Below are 20,413 nucleotides of genomic sequence, written 5' to 3'. Positions count from 1 at the left end.
AAGCAAAAATCCTCCACAAAATACTTGCCAATTGAATCCAGCAGCACATTAAAGGAATTATACACAATGACCAAGTAGGATTTACTCCAGGTATGCAAGGATGATTCAACAGAAGAAAATCAATTAGTGTAACACACTACATCAATCAGTCAAAGCAGAAAAACCACATGATCATCTCAATTGATGCAGAAAAGGCATCTGACAAAACTTTCCTGATGAAAAAAGCAGTTTAAAGGATAGGAATAGAATGGAACTTCAACATGATAGAGGGAATATATGAAAAACACAGATACCATCATCCACAATGGAGAAAGACTGAAAGCTTTCCATCCAAGAACAGGAACACAACAAGAATGCCCACTGTCACCATTGTTATTCAGCATTGTGCAGGAAGTTGTAGGTAGATCTAAGCTGAATATGAGTGTAGTTGAGGGAGAAGGGCTGTGTGCACATATGAAACCTGAAGGAAAGATACAGGATAAAGACCAAGATGGTATAACTTAGGAATGCCTCTGGTGGACAATGATGGGGATTGAATGTACAAATATAAAAACGTTTTTGCATGAGGGAGAACAACTGAATGTCAACATTACAAGGGATTGAAAATGGATGGTATACAGGAAAAGGTACAATCAATGCAAGCAAAGGTCTATAGTCAACAGTAAGACTGAAATATGCTTCCACTGAATGTAACAAAAGCCTTATGCCAAAACTAAATGTCAACAAGTGAGGGGTTATGGATTCTATGCAGAAGAAAAGGAAATTTCTTCACATAAAGTATGGTGGCGAAGGCATGTCTATTTACTTAAGTTGGATGGTATGATGTGAGAATAAAATTGTTTTAAAATGAGAGATAAACAAGTGCTAGAGAGAATGTGAAAAAGAGATGTGCCTATTCACTGTTGGTACGCATACTGAGAGATGCAGCCCCTCCGGAGGGCAGTGTGGTAGCTCCACAGGCTAGGGGTGGGGTTGCTATACAATCTTGAAACCCTGTTGCTAGCTATATAGCTGGAGGAACTGAGAGTAGGGACACGGATGGACATTGCACACTGGTGTATATGGCAGCAGTGTTCATGATTTGCAATGGATGGAGGTAGCCTAAGGGTACAATGTCTGAGGAATGGAAGGGGGAACTGTGGTATTTACTTACAATGGACTTGGAGTGGCTCCAAGAAGGAATGGAGTCATGGAGCATGCAAATAGATGACTGAACCTATGAAAGTCAGAATTATCCCATTCAGCAACTGTTAAAAATGCTGAAAAAGCAATCAGACTTCATATAGAGATATGAATGAAGTTGATCTGGATAGGACTATGGTAAATTAGCCTACTGGGTAAAGGATGATATGGCCCATATTTTCAAACTTCAACCTCTGTGCAAGACCAAAGAGAACAGATGTTTACTTGGTGGGAAATTTATATTTTGAGTAGCACATTATCTAATTTAACTTGCATAGTTCATTTACTTGAACACCATAAATACATGAAATCTTGAATAGGGCATGATATCTTGTTGGTTTGTGCAGGTTAGTATGATGCCCCTATATATCCCAGAGCAATCTGGGCAGAGAATATAAATGTATTTGCAAAGTCCCCTTGGGGGACTGGGGAGAAAGTAGGAAATATTAAACTTCCCCATTACGGAATTTCTGGTATTTTCTCAAGCAGTAGGGACAAACAGTTCAATAGGCTAAGTCCTCAATCTTGGAGTTCACCCCTATGAAACTTATTCTTACAAAGGGGAGCCTAACCCTACCTTAATTATCACTGAGTCACCCCTAGAAAGCCTCTTTTGGTTGTGGCCTTTCTCTCTAAGCCAACTGGGCAAGTTAAGTCACCACCCTCCCCTTACATGGGACATGACTCCCAAGGGTGTAAATCTTCCTGGTAACATGGGTAACATAACTCCTAGGGATGAGCTGGGACCTGGCATCATGGGAGTGAGAAAGCTTTCTTGATCAAAAAGGGGAAGAGAGAAATGAGGCAAAATAAAATCTCAGTCACTGAGAAATTTCAGAGTGAGAAGTTATCCAGGAGGTTATTCTTACATACCATATAGACATCCTTTTTTAGTTTATAGTGTGGCTATAGGAAAGTACCTGAAACTGTTGAACTGTGTTACAGTAGCCTTGATTCTTGAAGAAGACTGTATAACTATATAGCTTTTACAGTGTGAGTGTGTGATTATGAAAACCTTGTGTCTGATGCTCCTTTTATCCAAGGTATGGATAGATAAGTAAAAAAATAAATAAATAAAGATAAAGAACAAAGATACAACAGAGGAAGATAAAGGGTAAAAACTGGGTAGACTGAAGTACTGTGGGCCAATGAGAGGGAGGAGTGAGGGATATGGGATGTATGAGTTCTTTTTTTTCTTTTTATTTCTTTTCCTGGAACGATGTAAATCTTCTAAAAATGATCATGGGGAAGAATACACAACTATGCTATGATATTGTGAGCCACTGATTGTATGACACAGTTGGACTGTACATGTGAAGATGTTTCCCAATAAAAATATATTTTTTTAAATCAATCTATGACTTAAATGTAAGAGCTAAATCTATAAACCCTTAAAAGAAAACATTGGAGTAAATCATCATGATCATGAATTTGGCCATGGATTAGTAGACATGACAACAAAAATAAAAAACTAGATAAATTGGACTTCATACAAAATTGTGTGCTATTGTGCATCAAAGTATGTTATCAAAAAAACTGAAAATATGGGAGGAAACATTAGCAAATCATATAACTAAAAAGGGTTTAGTATCCAAAATACGTAAAGAACTCTACAACTCCACAACGAAAAGAAAAAAACCCAATTTTAAGACATATAAGAACTTGAATAAACATTTTCCAAAAAGGCATACAAATGGTTAATGGGCATGTGAAAAGATGTCAAATATCATTAGGGATTTGCAAATGCACATAGTGAATGAGGTCACAAAGTGGTCTCACTTCACACCTACCAGAATGGTATACTCAAAAATCAGAAAAGAAGTATTGGTAAGGTTGTAGAGAAAATAGAACCCTCACACATTTCTGACAGGAATGTAAGATAGTAAAACCACTGTGGAAACACAGTTTGGAGGTTCCTCAAAGAAGTAATTGAAAATAGAAAATACCATATGACCCAGAAATTTCACTCCTCCGTATATACCCAAAAGAACTGGTACTCAAACATATACTAAAATGAATACAGGTACTCAAATAAATGCATGTACATGCATCTTCAAAGTAACACTCTTCAGAGTAACCAAAACATAGAAACAGCCCAAATGTCCATCAATGGATGAAACAAACTGCGGTGTATGTGTGCATGTGTGTGTGTGTGTGTGTGTGTGTGTGTGTGTGTGTGTGTGTGTATGATGTGATATTATTCAACCATAAGTATAAATGCAGTTCTGATTCATGCTACCACATGGATGAACCTTCAAAATGTTAATGAAATGTAAACGAAAAAAGCCAAGACAAAAAAGTTCACATATTTTATTACTCCATTTACATAAAATATTCGGTATCATTAAATCCATAAAGAAAGAAAGCAGAGGGTAGTTTCCAGGGGCTAAGTGGAAGGGAAAATAGGGAGTGACTATTTAACGGAAATGTGGTTTTCTTCAGAGATGATGAAAATGTTTTGGGACTTGATATAGGTAGTAGTTGCATGATGTTGTGACTGTACTAAGTGTAACTGAAATGTATACTGTTAATTTTGTATTATATGAATTTTACCTCATTAAAAAAGTGAGGGAAAAGGATACTGTTTTTCTATTTAAGTCTATCCAAATAAGCATTTCCAAAAAGTACTTTTATAGAATAAACTACATACAGTGAAAATAAATTATATTTATTAAGAAATCTCAATTCCTGGGAGTATACTATTTACTTATCTCTGCTATGTCAGTATTTATTCTTCTATTTCATATCCACCTAAGTTGATAAGCATAACTAGTATACAATATAGTGCTATAATAATCTTTAAAATTTAACCATCAATATTGATGATAAATTTATTTTAGAGTCTATATCAAATGTGCATTTAAAATGAATAATTATACATAGTTACTTTTCTTCAACCAACTATAATTCATCAATTAAATACAATTACTCACCTAAGTACAGCTATTAAAGGTGCATATATTGAATCGCCATCATAAACATACATATGATCCCAGCTACATTCTGTAGCAAAATGATTGAATCTTAATCTTAACACTGCATTTGGGCTGAAAAGAAAAGAAAATAGTTCAAGGTTAATTTATAATATATACAGCATACTTTGAAGAAATTTTAGTCAGTGTTTTATTAAAAACCTATCTTCAGATAATTTTGCTATAAATCTTTAAGTCACCAGTGTAAAAGACTGATAAGCAGTCATATATAATTTGTAAAACTGACAAATAACTTCAAAATCTATTCATAAGCCATATGTATGCATTAGCATTCTCTAAAAATTTAATCACCAGGAAATGTTTCATATCTTGATTGAGGTAGAGGTTACAAAGGTTGTATACATTATTCAAACCTTATTGAACAGTATGCTTAAAATGGGTGTACTTTATTGTATGTAAATTAAGCTTGAATAGGTTGATTTTTAAAAGACAATATTTTAATATAAGAAAAAAGAACCATTTTCCAAATACACTCTTTAAAATCACAAATTGGTTAAAAAAAGAATTCATTTAATTCACTTAGGATTTTTTCAAAATATGTTTAAATAGAAAAATTCCATTTCAGGTCATAACCACTGACAAATACTTTCAAAAGGATAATTGTCTCTTTCAGAGAATGTTTTCTTTAACATCCTTAGAACCAAAATGCTGAATAGCATGAACCAAAGGCATATCTCAGGACAGAATCTTTTATACTTTCATGGTGTTTTGGATTGGATTCCGTCTTACAAAACAGCATGTTAAGTGCTAATTTCTGGTCCTCTGAACGTGAACTTATTTGTATACAGAATTTTAAAGATATTATTAGTTAAGGTGGGTACTATACAACTGGTATCCTTAAAAGGAGAGGAAATTTAGACAGAGAGAGAGAGACAGAGAGAAATGGCCATGTGATGGAGGCAGAGATTGAGTCATGCCACTAGCCAAGGAACATGAAGGGTTGCTAGCCACAAACAGAATATTATAGATTCAGAGGAACTCTTCACCTTGATTTGGACTTGTGTAACCTCCAGAACTGTTAGACAATAAATTTTGTTTGTGGTACTCTATTATAGCACCCCAAGCAAACTGACATTAGAAATCTTCAAATTCCATAACAAGATGCTTAAAACAAGCCAAAATATGTCTACTCAATTTAACATCACAGTAATATAAATCAAAAATATTGTTTATAATTTAAATCAAGCATGATTCTAAAATCTATAAATACCATGGAAAAAATCAATTAATTTTCTTCAATAATAGGCAGCTAAATAAGCTATAAAACTAGAAAGTCATTGTACTTTAATGTTTTAACATTGATAAAATAACCTTATATATCATTCCTGAATAAAATAAGTTAATTGAGCCTAAAATGCATACTTACTAGCCTTCAATTAGCCATGTACATTTAGTTTTATATTTATAATTAATTGGACCATCTGTTAAATATCCAGAAGGTTCTGTTAATCTAGAAGAAAAAACAAAATCAAGAAAATAATCATATTATGGTAATTTCAAGAGACAGCAGAATGGCAAAATTAAGACATTAGCCCAAAGGAATGTATCATACCAATTCCCAAAAAGGAGTTTCCTTAAAACTTAGGAAAATTCTCAAACTGCCATCTCTCTCTCTAAGTCTCAAAAGAAACTTATTTTGGTTTTCATTAAACCTTGATATACCATGAAAGTTTCATTTCACATAGTGGAAAAAGATATTAGAAGAGTAAACATTGTACCGGTGGGTTGTATGTTAGTGCAAGATATGTTCAGCTTCATCTGCACAAAAACTCAGGTTGAGGTAAAATAAGGAAGAGCAAAAGCATTTTGACAGATGCCAATTCATGGAGGAGAGAAAGAGAATATGTACATATAACTTGAGTATTACACTGTTCCCTATATTTGTTTTTCATCTACCTGTATTACTAATGTAGCTGTTACCAGACTTTACAGAGTCCTGCTACCTGTTTTTATTATCATTTTCTCTTGTCAACTTTCCACTGATTCCAAGAACTCAATTTAATAGAGTAAATCAAAAGGCATTAGAATTACCTTCTAATTTAAATATTAAAAAGAAAAAGACAAGTTTCCTTAGATTTTCAGAATTTAAAAATATTTAAAAGGAAATATCCCAATTCTACTTTATTTCATTCTCCTTAGCTTCAACCCAATTATTTATTTAAAAGGTCATATTTTAAGGAACTAAAATATTTTCTCATTTAGCCTTTATGTATTTATATGTGCATACACAGATATACACAAAAGCTTATCAGTCTTATACATATATAAAAACATACACGCATATACATGCATACAAATACACATTTTCAGGGTCATTTTTAATTTTAGATAAAATTAAATTTTCCTTACAATATGGAGTCTTAAAAATATTTTCTAGTGGGAAGAGTTTAATTTATCTAAATCAGTATTGATAACAAGGTTAGTTAGCATAAATGTTATGTGTAAGTCTTTCATAATTACTGGCAAATTACTTCAAGTAATAAAGCAAATAATTCATCCTGGAGAATCTTCTGAAGAGTAGCAGGCAAATTCCTATGTTCTCAAATCAATGTAATAATAAATTGAGTATTTTTCACATGTCAGTACTATTGTAAGCCAAAAATGTATCACCTCATTTAAATATACCCAAAACCCTATGAGATAGTACATAATTAAGCTCAAATTGCAGATGAGAAAACTGAAGCATAATTTAAATAACAGATTAAATACTGATTTTCTGTTCCAATATTAACAGATGATGTAATTCAGAAAAACTCTCCACTGAAAGATAACTAAAAAAGCTAAAGAAGCATTTTAAGTCTTAAAAGCATCTAAGTAACAGTAATTTACCAGGTCAAGACCCAGAAGTTGCAAATTCAGTAATAACAGTCAAGCATTCAGGGCTGCTTTTGCTCTTGAATGATTCACTCACTTAGAAGAGACTACAAAAGGCTGAGAATAGTTTGAGCATCTCAAGGAGGTAGAGGACAAAAGTCAGAGCCAACAGCCCACAAAAGACAAGGGTTCAAATAAATAACATGGTACACTGACTTGGGATGCAAAAGTGCTATAATTATAGTAAGAGTGTTCCAGAAGCAAACCAGTCCTTGCATGGACAACAGCCCAGCTATAAGTAACCTGAGTGACAGAAAACCTCCAAGTTTTGAAATACTAGGACTACTAGTATATCAAAGCTCCTGCAAAAGGACACAAATTTCCTATCTGAACATGTTTCCTTGTTCTTGGACTGGAAAATTCAGTATTGTAACTCACTTCATTTTGAACTACAGATTAGCAATCTCAATCAAAATTGCAATCACATGTTATGGAAACCGGCATGCTGATACTAAAGTTGGAAAGACCAAGAGTCTACAAACTCCTGAAGGAGAAAAGCTGAATAAAAGAAATCAAGCTCTATTATCAAACAACAGAAATTAAAACATCATGGGATGAGTGCAGAGACAGACAAAAAGATAAATGGAGCCAAATACAGAGTCATAAAACAGACCTACACATATATGTGAACATTGATTTCTAATAAAAGAAGCACTGTAGAATCCTGGAGCTCCCTACTCTGCCATCCTCTCATAACCTTCTCAGCAGCAGTTATTGAAAAGCCAGATTGACAATGAGAAAAACAAATTTCTATCCTCTTTAAAGGACTTGTTCCTGAGCCATAGCAACAAGTAACACCAGAATCCAATTAAATCAATTTAATCCCTCTGTGACAATTTGCTTCAGTAATCCTGCTTCTCAAAGCTGGGCAATCACTGGTAGCACCATATACCAAAGTGACCACAGTAGAAAATATAAATTTTAAATTCCAAAATGTTCATAAATTAAGCAAGAGTCTAAATCACAGAGAAAATAAAGAAATATTTGAATTGAATAATAATAAAACACAACACATCAAAACATATGTGATGAAGCTAAAGTAGTGTTTGGTGGGAAATTTATAGCTCCAAATGTATATATTAGAAAAAAAAAGTTGAAAATACTTATCTAAGGTTTCACTTCAAGAAGCTAGGAAAAGAATAGTATATTAAACTGAAAGAAAGTATAAGGAAAGAAATAACATTTCTGAAATAGAAAACAGTCATGCAATAAAGAAAATCAAAACAACCAAATGTTGGTTTATGAAAAGAATAATAAAATTAATAATCCCCTAGCAAAGTTATCAAGAAAAAAATAAGAACTACCACTTGAAAAAGGAAAAGGGAGGAGGAGGGACAAGATAGCAGCATAGGGAGATGTGGTATTTTTTAGTTCATCCTCTAGGGCAGCGAGTAAATATCTAGGAACTGTCTGGAGCAACTGTTTGTGGGACTCTCATGACCACATCGTACACCAGTGTAGAATGGATGGAAGGGCTGAGATCATAGCACAGGACTGTAAGTCTCCCAAGCCATGGGAACTGGCACTCCTCCCCAACTGGTACAGCAGGCTGCTTTGGAGTGACCTCCCTATGGGAAAAAGAAGCAGTCTCTACTAGGAGCAAGGGAAGGTACCTCAAACAAGTTCCAACTGCAAAATTAATTAACAAATTCATACTGCTGAATACAAGCTCTGAGCACAGATAAATCTGTAGCAGGCACAAAAGGAACCTGGAGGTTTCTCCCTGGCAGACAGAAGGCAGGGCTGATGGAAAATAAAAACAAAACAGAGGCTTTGGGAGTTGGCCAAGCTCAGAATACTAGAAAAGGGCTATGCACCCACCCTCCACCAAAAACAGAGGCACATAGAGGGTACCAACTCCTGCTTTTGACTGGCAGAGCCAATAGGCTGGGGTCCAGCTCTGAAAAGTTTTTGTTTTTACTTTTTTAACTGTCCATTAAACAAAGATGCAGACATGCTAATGTTTCAGCACTGCCCCAGGTAAGACCAGAGTTAAGGTATGTCAGAGAGAAAAAGTAACTACTCAAGGTAAGAGCAGAGTTAAGGTATGTCAGAGAGAAAAAGTAACTAGTCAGGGTAAAGGAGATAATTTCCCAAAGGGCATATCTTCCCCCAAGAACAGGGAGAGGCAGGGCTTAGAACAAATGGTGGCTCCCATTCAGAGAATTCAGACACCAGGGCTGGAAAATAGAAACAATTTAGGCTTGTATTCTGCCTCAACCTCTGTCTCAACCACATCCCTGGCAGAGTCAGGGACTGCTGAGAATTAAAGACACAGCACCACTTCATGGTGGTGGGGAGTGGCAGGCTGACAAGCACCACCTGCTGGGCAGGATAGGAAAAACACAGAATCAAGAGCCCTCACAGGAAAGACTGGAAACCTGCTAGGTGTCAAGGGAAACTTGATACTGATTACACCACCATCCTAAGTCCTGGGCTTGTCTTCTCTGGGAAAATCTGATTGGGGTAGATCCTATCTGGCAGAGCAAAAACCAGAAAAACAAGAGCAGAAAAATTCTGATGAGATAAACAGAAGCTATTCTAGAGGTCTAGAATATGCTGAACTGAATGTTAGAGAACAGGTAGAGAGCAAAGCCGACCAACAAGAAGACACGAAGTAAAAGAGAGAAAATGAACCCCAGAATAAATTCATCAAGGAAATGAGATGTCGAGACACAATGAGATACTATTACCAGAGTGACCACACGACTGGCCAGACTAAGTCTGGAAAGAATATGAATCAAACTCTCAGTGATGGGACTATAAATTAGTGCAATCACATTGGAAAACCATCTGACATTTTCTACTAAAGCTAAATATACTGTAATTTTACTTATATCTATCATGTGTCTTATTCTATTTAGAATATAAGGATAGAAATTTTTATCTGTATTGTTCACTGCTCTATTCTCACATCCAGAAAAATGTCTATTATAGTGGATCACAAAAAAAATATTTTCTGAATGGATGAAATCAGTCAAAAACAGAGCAAACACATACACACAATCCTAAAATGAAACTAAATTAAACCTAAAAAATCACAATCACATTAATTTACTTTCCAATTGATTACTTCGGTTACATGTCAGCATATATTTTTGTTAATAAATCAAATCAGTAAACAAAATTCAATCTCAAATTTTTCATACAGACCCTTCAAAGTTTATCATCGAGCACTGAAATTAATAAGATTTTTTCACTGTGCCCACTATCACATAGCTAATAATAAGAATGTGAGAATTGAAATTCAGCTCTTCCAGCTATAGTCTAGAGTCTCTATTATATGATCTTCTAATCTAAAGAATGTATTATCTTAATAGAAAATAGGCCTTCCAAGAAAATTTCACCGCACACTAAATTTTGAACCTAAATGCCATTTTGTACTCAAAAATTTGAATTTTTTTCCACTAGAAAATTTGAGGTACCTTGATTTAATAATATGATGATGATGACTATTAAGAAGAAAATAAACCAGTAACATAAAATTTTTTAAAGAAATTTGCAAGGCTAAAACACTAAATTTATCATAGTATTGTTCACTTAGTAAAAAAATGGAAAAAAACCAAATATATGATAATGGATCACTTAAATAAATTATGGTTCAAACATACAATGGAACTCAATGATTAAATAATGATATAAACAAATATTATTATGGAAAGATGTTAACAATTTAAGTAGGGAAAAAGAAAAATTACATCCCATATTTGTAAATTAAAAGACATGCAGATATATGCATAAAAATATCTAGGTATAGAAAAATGTATAAATAATTGTTATCTTGGAGAAGGTGAAATTATAGGTGTTAGCTTTTTTACTTCATTTGAATTTTCTAATTTTTCTATAATGAAAAATATTGTTTTAATACCAAGGAAACATACTTTCAATTTTTAATAAGTTAACATTTATAAATACTAAGTTATATTCAAAATAAGCCAAAAAAGCTTTCTAAAGAATATAATAACTTAATACTATAAACTCCAACATTGTGACAAATCAACCGGCATTTAAGTAAAATCCTCTGCTTTTAAATGTAAAAACCAACAAAGTTCTAACAATTTGGCACCAAATCATTTTGACCCACCCAACCCTACATTCAAAGTAAGCTAACACAGTGTAACTTCTACCAAATTCTATTAGTCAATTTATCATGGTATTCTTAGATGGAAGAAAGCAAAACAATGTACTGAACGGTTCAATACTCAAACTGTCCATGGTTCAGAGTCTGACTTGTGTGTCTGAAATTAACACTAAATACATTAAATTATCAAACATATCTAAATTATCAAATTTATACCTAAAACTGCTTAACATCTGACATTAACAAAAACTTAGTAGTCTGTACATAGATCACATACCTGCAATAGGGTTCTCTGTTATTGTTAACTGCTATTTGTTAGTATTTCTTATTTGATCTCATTGGTAGATAGCAGCAAACCCAAACTCCCTCTACATGTCTAACCAGGAAAAACTCTAATGTTAAACACCAGCTAGCCATAATAGTAGCAGATGATACAACTTCAGCAGAAGGAATAATGGCAAGAGGGCAAAGAGTAGCCTTAAGTAAAATTGTAGCTTATCTTCAGTGATCGTTGTCCTACCTTTCTTTCTTACAATTCCTTCCATTCCAAGATAATCAAAGTATTTATACTAACTAATGATATGTTAAAATTCATTTACATTGTCTCTCTTTTAGGAATGTGTGCCGGTTTAAAACTGTTCTGTACCCCAGAAAAGCCATATTCTTTAATCCTCATTCAATATTGCTGGGTGGGACCTTTTTTATTGTTTCCATGGAGATTCGTTCCACCCAATTGTAGGTGGTAACTTTTGATTAGATGGTTTCCATGGAGGTGTGTCTCCACCAATTCAAGGTGGGGTTGCTTTAAGAGGGAACCATTTTGGAAAAAGCTTTAGTGCCGACAGAGACCACACAGCCAGTGATCTTTGGAAATGCAGAAGGAAAATACCCCCAGGGAAGCCTTATGAAATGAGGAAGGAAAGCTAGCAGATGACGCTGTATGCCTTCCCAGCTGAGAGAGGTGTCCAGAAGCCAGAGACCCCAGTCACGTGCCTTCCTGGCTGACAAAGGTGTTCCAGATGGTATTAGCCTTTCTTGAGTGAAGGTAACCTCTTTGTTGGTACCTTAACAGGATGTTTACCTTTAAATATTGGCAAAATTTAAGATTTAAGTATATATGAGAGAATCACTGATAATAATATTGTAGGCATAGAGACAAGCTAGGGAGCAGATTTTGGGAAAGGGGCCTCCTAGTGCCCTTCAAACAACGACATTTTCTACCTGTACTTAAGTTCTACCCTTTCTATAGCACTCAAATTCCCTAAATTCCCTAAATAGAACGATCTTCAGAATGTATCAGGAAATGATTTTGTTAATTAAATTTTAAAATGTTACATAAATTTCACTTAGTCAAGGAATTACTACAATTAAGTTTCTGAACTCCCTCCTTAGTCCAAGCTGAATAAATGTCAAATCTATCCCCTCCATTTTTATAACACCTGTTATCTAAACTATATATGTAGCATCATCTCCAGACATTCCTCTTTGCTTCCCTGAATGACTTACAATTCCCTGTACATATCATGCTATTTCATAAGTCTCCATATCTTCACACATACCTCAGTCAGGAATTCAGTCCTTCTCATCCCCAGCTCTTCTTCACTTAACTCGCACTCGTCTTCCCAAGTCTCCTCTGTGAACATTCTCTATCATTCTGATTTTGATAACTCAGTTATCTACTCCTAGCCTTTATTTCTATCACAGCATTTAGTAAACTGCACTCTAACTGTTGATCTCCTTCTCAATTAGCTTTCATAGAATATCAACATCATAGAAATCCCAGCATTTAGTACAATGTAATAAACACTCAAATAATTGTTAAATGGAATAAATCCTTGAAAAGGTATTAATTGGTCATAAATCTGTTTCACAAATACAGATTTACATGCCATTTTCATATTTTACATTACATATTATATCTATACATTATCTGTTTTTAAAAATGAAATTGTATACTCATTTCTAAATTCAAACAATATAGAAAAGTAGTTTCTTTTATTTAAATCACCTCAAATCCCACTACCCAGATATCACTAAGATTAGCATCTTGGTGAACAACCATACCCATTGTGGTAGTTTGAAACTGAATATACCCCTGAAAGCATTTCTAATGTTAAACCATTCCTGTGAATGTGGGCCCATTCATTTTAAGTAGGATTTTTCAACGAGTCTACTTCACTGAGGGGTGACCCACCTCATTCAGGATGGCTCTTACTCCTCTGACTGGAGTCCTTTACAAGAAATTGAAATTCAGAGAAAGAGAGAGAAGGCAATGAAGCAAGAAGACGACAGCAGTGAAACCCAGAAGAGAAGGGAGAGACCAGCAGACACCGCCATGGGCCTTCCTATGTGGCAGAGGCAGCAAGGATCACAGCAGCCAGTTGTCGATAAGAAAGTATCGCCTTGATTTGGACATTTGCACAGCCTCAAACTGTAAGCTAATATATTTCCATTGTTAAAAACCAACCCATTCATAGTATCTGCTTTCAGCAGCCTAGAAAACTAAATACCCTTAATCACAGAAATATAAAGATGCACATATAAATACATGCATACACACATATATATGCATGCACACATTATATATGCTATATATTTATATATAATCTATCTGTTTATAGTTTATTTAATCTCATTTGAAAATGAGAATATTTTGAAAATGTTCCTTTCTGTTAAGATTAAAAGCTGAAGGTGGTTGTGCTGGTTTGAAACTGCTATGTATCAACATACATACAAGAACATCAGAAGAGTCATGTTCTTCTAATCCTTTCTTGTGGGTGCAGACCTTTTGTGGGTGTGACATTTGGATTAGGCTGCTTCCATGGAGATGTGACCTACCCCACAAAGGTAGGTCTTAATCCTATATTTGAGTCCTTTAAAAGAGCTCACAGAGAGAGAGCAGAGAAAGAAAATGCCCCAGGAGAAGCTAAGAGAGAGAAAAAAACACCCAGAGACATTTTGGAGAGAGAGCCATTGAAACCAAAACCCAGAGAGAAGGACCAACATGTGCCTCCCCATGTGACAGAGGAACCCGGATGCCAGCAGCCCTTCCTCAAAAAGGTATCTTTTTGTTGATGTCTTAATGTGGACATTTTTTTGGCCTTAGAATTGTAGCTTGTAAGTTAATAAATCCCCATTGTTAAAAGCCCACCTATTTCTGGTACATTGCATTTTGGCAGCTTTAGCAAACCAAAACATGGGTATACCTGATTCAGAACAATCAAAACATCTATTTGATAACAGATACATGAAGTAAATAAGAATATAAGATTTTAATTAAAGATTAAAGAATAAATTATAATTTATAGATGGCACATTTGCTGTTTTAAAATAATCAAGCCCTTACATGTATTTAACAGGAACAGTCACATTTAAATACAAGCAGGTAGTTCATTAATATTTTCTTAATTTTATTTTTATTAAAGAAATTGTGGGTTTACCAGGCAATCATGCAAAAAATACAGAATTCCCACATACCACCCCATTATTAACACCTTGCATTGGTATGGTAACTTTGTTACAAATGATGAAAACATATTTTTATATCTGCTCTATTAACTATAGTCCATGGTTTAACTTAGGGTTTGCTGCTTACGTTGTACAGTTCCAAGGACTTTTTTTAATTTTTATGCTAGTACCATATACATAACCTAAAATCTCCCCTTTAACCGCATTCAAATACATAGTTCAGTGCTTTCGATTATGTTCACTCCCACTATATCCCCGATAAAATATACTCTAGATTCTGACTTTATGTTTTATTATCCTAATTATTTAATAAGTGAGATCACACAATATTTCCGTTTGTGTCTGGCTTATTTCACTCAAAATGATGTCTTTAAGGTTTACCCATGTTTTCAAATGTATCAAAACTTCAATCCATTTTACACCTGAATAATATTCCATTGTATGTTTTCTTAAATACTCAATATCACCAATAATTCTTGACAAATTTATGCGCAAACTGAAAATGTCTTTTACAGTTAACATGAAGACTTGACCAACTACACAAAATAATAAGTTTCATATTAATGCCACTAAGGCACATTTATAAACAGTATTGATAAACCTCCAACAAGATCCTTGAAAACACCACTCTTTCTGTGTCTTCTGCATTTTATCCTGTTTATGTTGTTCACTTGCATATAAGGAGTAAAAAACTTTCAAAGAATTTTTAATATAGGAAATTTCTAGTTTGAAGTATTATTATTTTAGCTCACATACAGTTGATTCTCATTATTCACAGTAGTTATGGTCTAAAAATCACTGCAAACATTGAATTAGCAAATAGTGAACCTTGCTCCTAAGGGAAATACAGGGTTAGGGTACTGAGAGCCTTTGGTAACCACAATTTCATCAATCTATTAATACATAACCTTGTTTTAAGTGAGTATCTGTTTAAAGACACCTTATTTAATACATATTATAGTTTCGTTGACATTGAACTCACGGCCAATAGCTCTATAATTCATGCCTGAACAAAGCTTATCCAATACACATATTTTCTCTATAAGACCAATCACAGCCTTCTTGAGCTTAGGAAAACTAGGCAGCCCTTTAGAACTACTCTAAGGGGCCATTTTAAGCAACAAAATCACCACCAAAATTGAAGAAAAAAAACACTAAATATACTGTGAAAAGGACACTTGTTTGCAGTATGATAGCTAAAACAAGAAAGCACCTTGTTTGACCTAACTGGGAAAGTATGTGCACCACACTGTGGCAAAAAGTATTTGCCACAAATGACTGCAAAAGAACTATGAGAATGAACTTTGGGGTCAAAAACAAATGTCAGGGTGATGCAACGGTGGCTCAGTGGCAGAATTCTCACCTGCCATGCCAGAGCCTAGGTTCGATTTCCAATGCCTACCCATGTAAAACAAAACAAAACAAATGTCAGCAAATAGGCAAATCTGCAAATATGCTATCCATAAATAATGAGAAGCAATTGTACTTACAACAGATCTCCTTTATAGCATTTTCTACTACCACGTTTCTTGAACATATTTCATATTATATCATGTTTTACAAAATGCAACTAATAAATCTCATCACAAGTTCAAAGCCATATATTATTTCCATAAAGCAAGGTAAAAGTGTAAAATTTTTTTAGAATGAACTTCAGTAGGGTTCATTAAGAAATCTTTCTCCCTAGTTTCTAACTTAAATTGCGATATACCCTTAAAATAAAAATACTGCTGTAATTTAAATTGTTTAGAAACTTATAAAATCAGGGCTGAACCTAATGCTACAAATTCTAAGACATTTTAAATTCCAAACATAAATTAAGCTTGTGTGATAACAATTTAGAACCTCAGGAACTTAATTTTTAAAAAAACTCTAATTTGATTATAATCCTACATGGCCTCTTCCATTTAAATTTTTTCTATAAAGCAAGAGGAATATGTTATACTAGTCAAGAAATACATGGCTCTTTTTTTAAGTAAAAAAAGCTAGGAATTTTATTTAAGAACACTCAGTCCTGTTTTGGTTTGCTAAAGGTGACAAAATGCAATATACCAGAAATGAATTGCTTTTACAATGGAGGTTTATTAACTTTACAAGCTTACAGTTCTTAAGCCATGAAACATTCTAAATAAGTCATCAGTAGGCAATGCTTTCTCCCTGAAGACCAGCTACCAGCAATCCTCAGAAACTCTTGTCACATGGCCGGGAACATGGCAACACCTACTAGCCTCTCCCCTTCTCTCCCAGGTTTCACTGCTTCCAGCTTTTGGTTGCAGTAGCTTCCTCTCTCAGCCTCTCTGGGGCTTTTTCTGAGTCTTCTGTCTTTTATCCTTTTATAAAGGACACCAGTAAAAGTGTTAAGACCCATGTGGGTGCTTCAGCTGAAATAAACTAATCAAAAGACCCCACACAAGAAGTCTATACAAACAGGAATGGATTAGCTGATCTTTTCTGACATGACCTTTTCTGGAGTACATAACAGCTTCAAACCGTCACAGCAAGTATCACCTGCAATATAATCCACCATATTCCTAGCTGTAAATACACCTCTCAAACTGCATCTGAGGAAACTGCCTCCTTACTACTGCCACTGGGAGTTTCTTTTCCAAAATCCCCTTCTGCATCTTAGCATTAAACAATCATGGTGCCCCATATTCCTTCTCTACTAACATTTCTGACCCTAGACTCTATTGTTCTAATACCCCACCTCCTCCAGCAGGAATGTCCTACATTCCTCAACTCTTTATCTTTAGTTAAAATAGCCTCTCCTCCTCCACAGAACCATATACTATAGGAGCTACCACTTTCCTATTATCTCCCCCGTCAGAACTTATGTGAAGACGGTTACCCCTCCCCATCTAGGCTACTACAATTGGAGTATATGAAAACTACATTATCTTGCTCCAGTCTCTTCAACTTCTCTGGCACAATAACACAGACATAAAAGCAAACTACTCACCAGAGTCCCTGAATTCCTCCCCTGTCCTCATCCCCCATCCCTAGCAATGAAGAACCTACCAAAAGCGTACACCAAAATCTTTTCCTCTATTTACTGTCAAGAAGTTTCCTCTTTGCCAATTCCAATCTACTGTAAGCATGTGGAGTTGCCACAATCAAGAGCTAAAAAATAAAGGAAAAAAACCTTTGTCACTTCCATAAAAAAGAAAGAGCAAATCTCTCCATTGCTGTCTCTTAACCTATTCTTCAACTCTAAGAACCTCTACTTCCATTCCACTTGAACAAAGCATTCCCATTACCACATTTGAACTTCTTCATAACCTAGAACTTTTCCTCTTCTAAAATTCAGAAGTCTCACATTGCAAGTTTGTGGTCTCTGACCACGAAAACCTAGTCTTCTGTATTTTCATTCACTTCTTACTCCTAATGTTTATATACTCCAACTGTGTGGTGATTTCCAGAAATTAGGTTTAATATACTTCAGCTACCTAAAAGAAAAATTGGCTCCTAACGTAACTACTGCCATGTGCCAGTATGCCTTGTCAATGTCTCACTCAGAGTCTTTAATCAAATAAGCATGCAAGGCTATTTATAATACAAGGATGGACACTACTAGATGCATGAAAAGCAGCACAAGCATTAAGCAGAACCATAACTAAGTCAATTGGGGAGCTGTTCTTTACCAAGATGATGAATATAAAATTGATACAGACATTTAAAAATAAGAAATTACGATCATAATTGGGTGGTAAAACTAACATTTGATAAGTAAACTTTAAGTCAAAAAACATTAAGAGAGATAAAGCAGGTCAATATATACTGATGAGTCAATTCAACAAGAAGATATAACATTATAAATATATAGGCACCTAACAACAGAGCCCAAAAATATATGAAGCAAATATTGAGATTTGAAGGAAGAAATAGACAGTTCTATATTAATAGTAGGAGACAACATAACACTATTTTCAATAATGGACAGAATGCCTACACAGATCAATAAGGAAAGAGAAGACTTCAATGATACTATACACCAGCTAGACCTAAAAAACACATATAACACTTCACACAACAGCACTAGAGTACACATTCTTCTCTTGTGCACAAGAATCATTCTCCAGTATAGATCATATGTTAGGTCACAAAATAAGTCACAGTAAATTTTTAAAATATTACTTTCATACAATGTACTTTCTCTTAATACAATGGAAGGAAACTAGAAATTAATAACAGGGAGAAAGCTCAGAAATTCCATTTTCCATACAGATATATGGAAAATAAACAGTACACACTATTAAACAATCATTAAAAAAAAAAACAAGAAACATCCTGAGGCAAATAAAAACAAAAACACAACATACCAAAATTTCTGGGAATAATGCTACTTTGAACATGTGTGCAAATACCTATCCAAGTTCCTGCCCTCAGTTTTTTGGGGTATATAACTAGAAGTAGGATTGGCAGGTCATATGGTAATTCTATGCTTACCTTTCTAAGGAACTACCAGAATGTCTTCCACAGTAGCTACACCATTTTACATTTCCATCAACAATGAATGCGAGTGCTAACATCTCCAAAGCCTCTCCAAGACTTGTAATTTTCCATTTTTTTAATAGTAGCCATTCTAGTGGGTATGAAATTGTGTCTCACTGAGGTTTCAATTTGAATTTCCCTAATAGGTAATGATATTCAATTATCTTTTCATGTATATACATTTGTATATCTTCTTTGGACATACGTCTATACAAGTGCTCTGACCACTTTTTAATTGGATTCTTAGTCTCTCTGTCATTAAGTTGTAGGATTTCTTTATATACTCTGGGATGTTAAATCTTTATCAGATATATGGTTTCCAAATATTTTCTCCCATTGAGTAGGTTGTCTTTTCACTTTCATGATGAAGCCCTCTGCTACATTTTTGTTTTTTGGTTTTTTGGGGTTTTTTTTAATGAGATTTCATTTATCTTTTTTGTTGTTGTTGCTTGAGCTTTGGGTGCAAAGACTAGGAAACTACTGCCTAATACAAAGGTCCCAAAAATGCTTCCCTTTGTTTTCTTCTAGGAATTTTATAGTTCTGATTCTTCTAAGTAGGCCTTGATCCATTTTGAGCTGATTTTTATATATGGTAAAGGTAGGGGTCCACCGTCATTTGTTGGCATATGGACATACAGTTTTTGCAGTACCATTTGTTGAAAAGACTCTTCTTTCCCAGTTGAGTGGACTTGGCACTTGTCAAAAATCAATTGGCCATAAGGATTAGGGTTGATTCCTGGACTCTCAATTTGATTCCACTGATCTGCATGTTCGTCCTTGTGCCAGTACCATGCTATTTTGATTACTGAAGCTATGTAATAAGTTTTAAGATTGGAAACGGTGTGTCCTCCAACTGCATCCTTCTTTTTCAGAATAGCTTTGGTTGTTTGGGAACCCATACCCTTCCACATAAATTTGATGATTGGCTTCTCCATTTCTGCAAACAAGTTTGTTGGAATTTTTATTGGGATTGCATTGAATCTGGAATCACTTTGGATTTAGAACTGATGTCTTAACGTCTCCCAAACCATGAGCACAGAATGTACTTCCATTTAACTTAGGTCTTCTCTGATTTCTTTTAGCAGTGTTTTGTCATTTTCCAGGTATAAGTCTTTTACATCCCTGGTTAGATTTATTCCTAAATATTTTATTCTTTTTTTTTTTTTAAATATGGAACACTTCATGAATTTGCATGTCATCCTTGCACAGGGGCCATGCTAATCTTCTCTGTACCATTCCAATTTTAGTATATGTCCTGCCGAAGCGAGCACAATATTTGATTCTTTTAGTTGCTATTGCTAATGGAATTTTTCCTTAATTTCCT

At 34.5% G+C, this 20,413-nt stretch overlaps 1 protein-coding gene and 1 non-coding gene across 6 annotated transcripts in view; both read right to left on the bottom strand.

The window, feature by feature from the left end:
* ATRNL1 (attractin like 1) overlaps positions 1–20,413 on the bottom strand; it is a 931,221-nt gene that overhangs the window by 874,755 nt on the left and 36,053 nt on the right. For all 5 annotated transcript variants that reach the window (XR_013161757.1, XR_013161758.1, XM_077126124.1 and 2 more), the window contains exons 2-3: positions 5,542–5,625; positions 4,116–4,229 (exon numbers count right to left, since the gene is read on the bottom strand). Coding sequence is in view for 3 of the 5 variants with exons in the window: in XM_077126124.1 (XP_076982239.1) it covers positions 4,116–4,229; positions 5,542–5,625 (198 nt within the window). In the remaining 2 variants the exon portion in view is untranslated. The remainder of the gene's footprint in view (positions 1–4,115; positions 4,230–5,541; positions 5,626–20,413) is intronic.
* LOC143654621 (U6 spliceosomal RNA) lies at positions 20,254–20,360 on the bottom strand. Its single transcript, XR_013161828.1, has one exon. It is a non-coding gene; the product is annotated as a U6 spliceosomal RNA (small nuclear RNA).

The sequence above is a fragment of the Tamandua tetradactyla genome, chromosome 13 (genome assembly GCF_023851605.1).
Source record: "Tamandua tetradactyla isolate mTamTet1 chromosome 13, mTamTet1.pri, whole genome shotgun sequence".
Lineage (NCBI taxonomy): Eukaryota > Metazoa > Chordata > Mammalia > Pilosa > Myrmecophagidae > Tamandua > Tamandua tetradactyla.
Note: the sequence above shows the minus strand (reverse complement) of the source record. Positions and strands in the feature narration are given on the sequence as shown.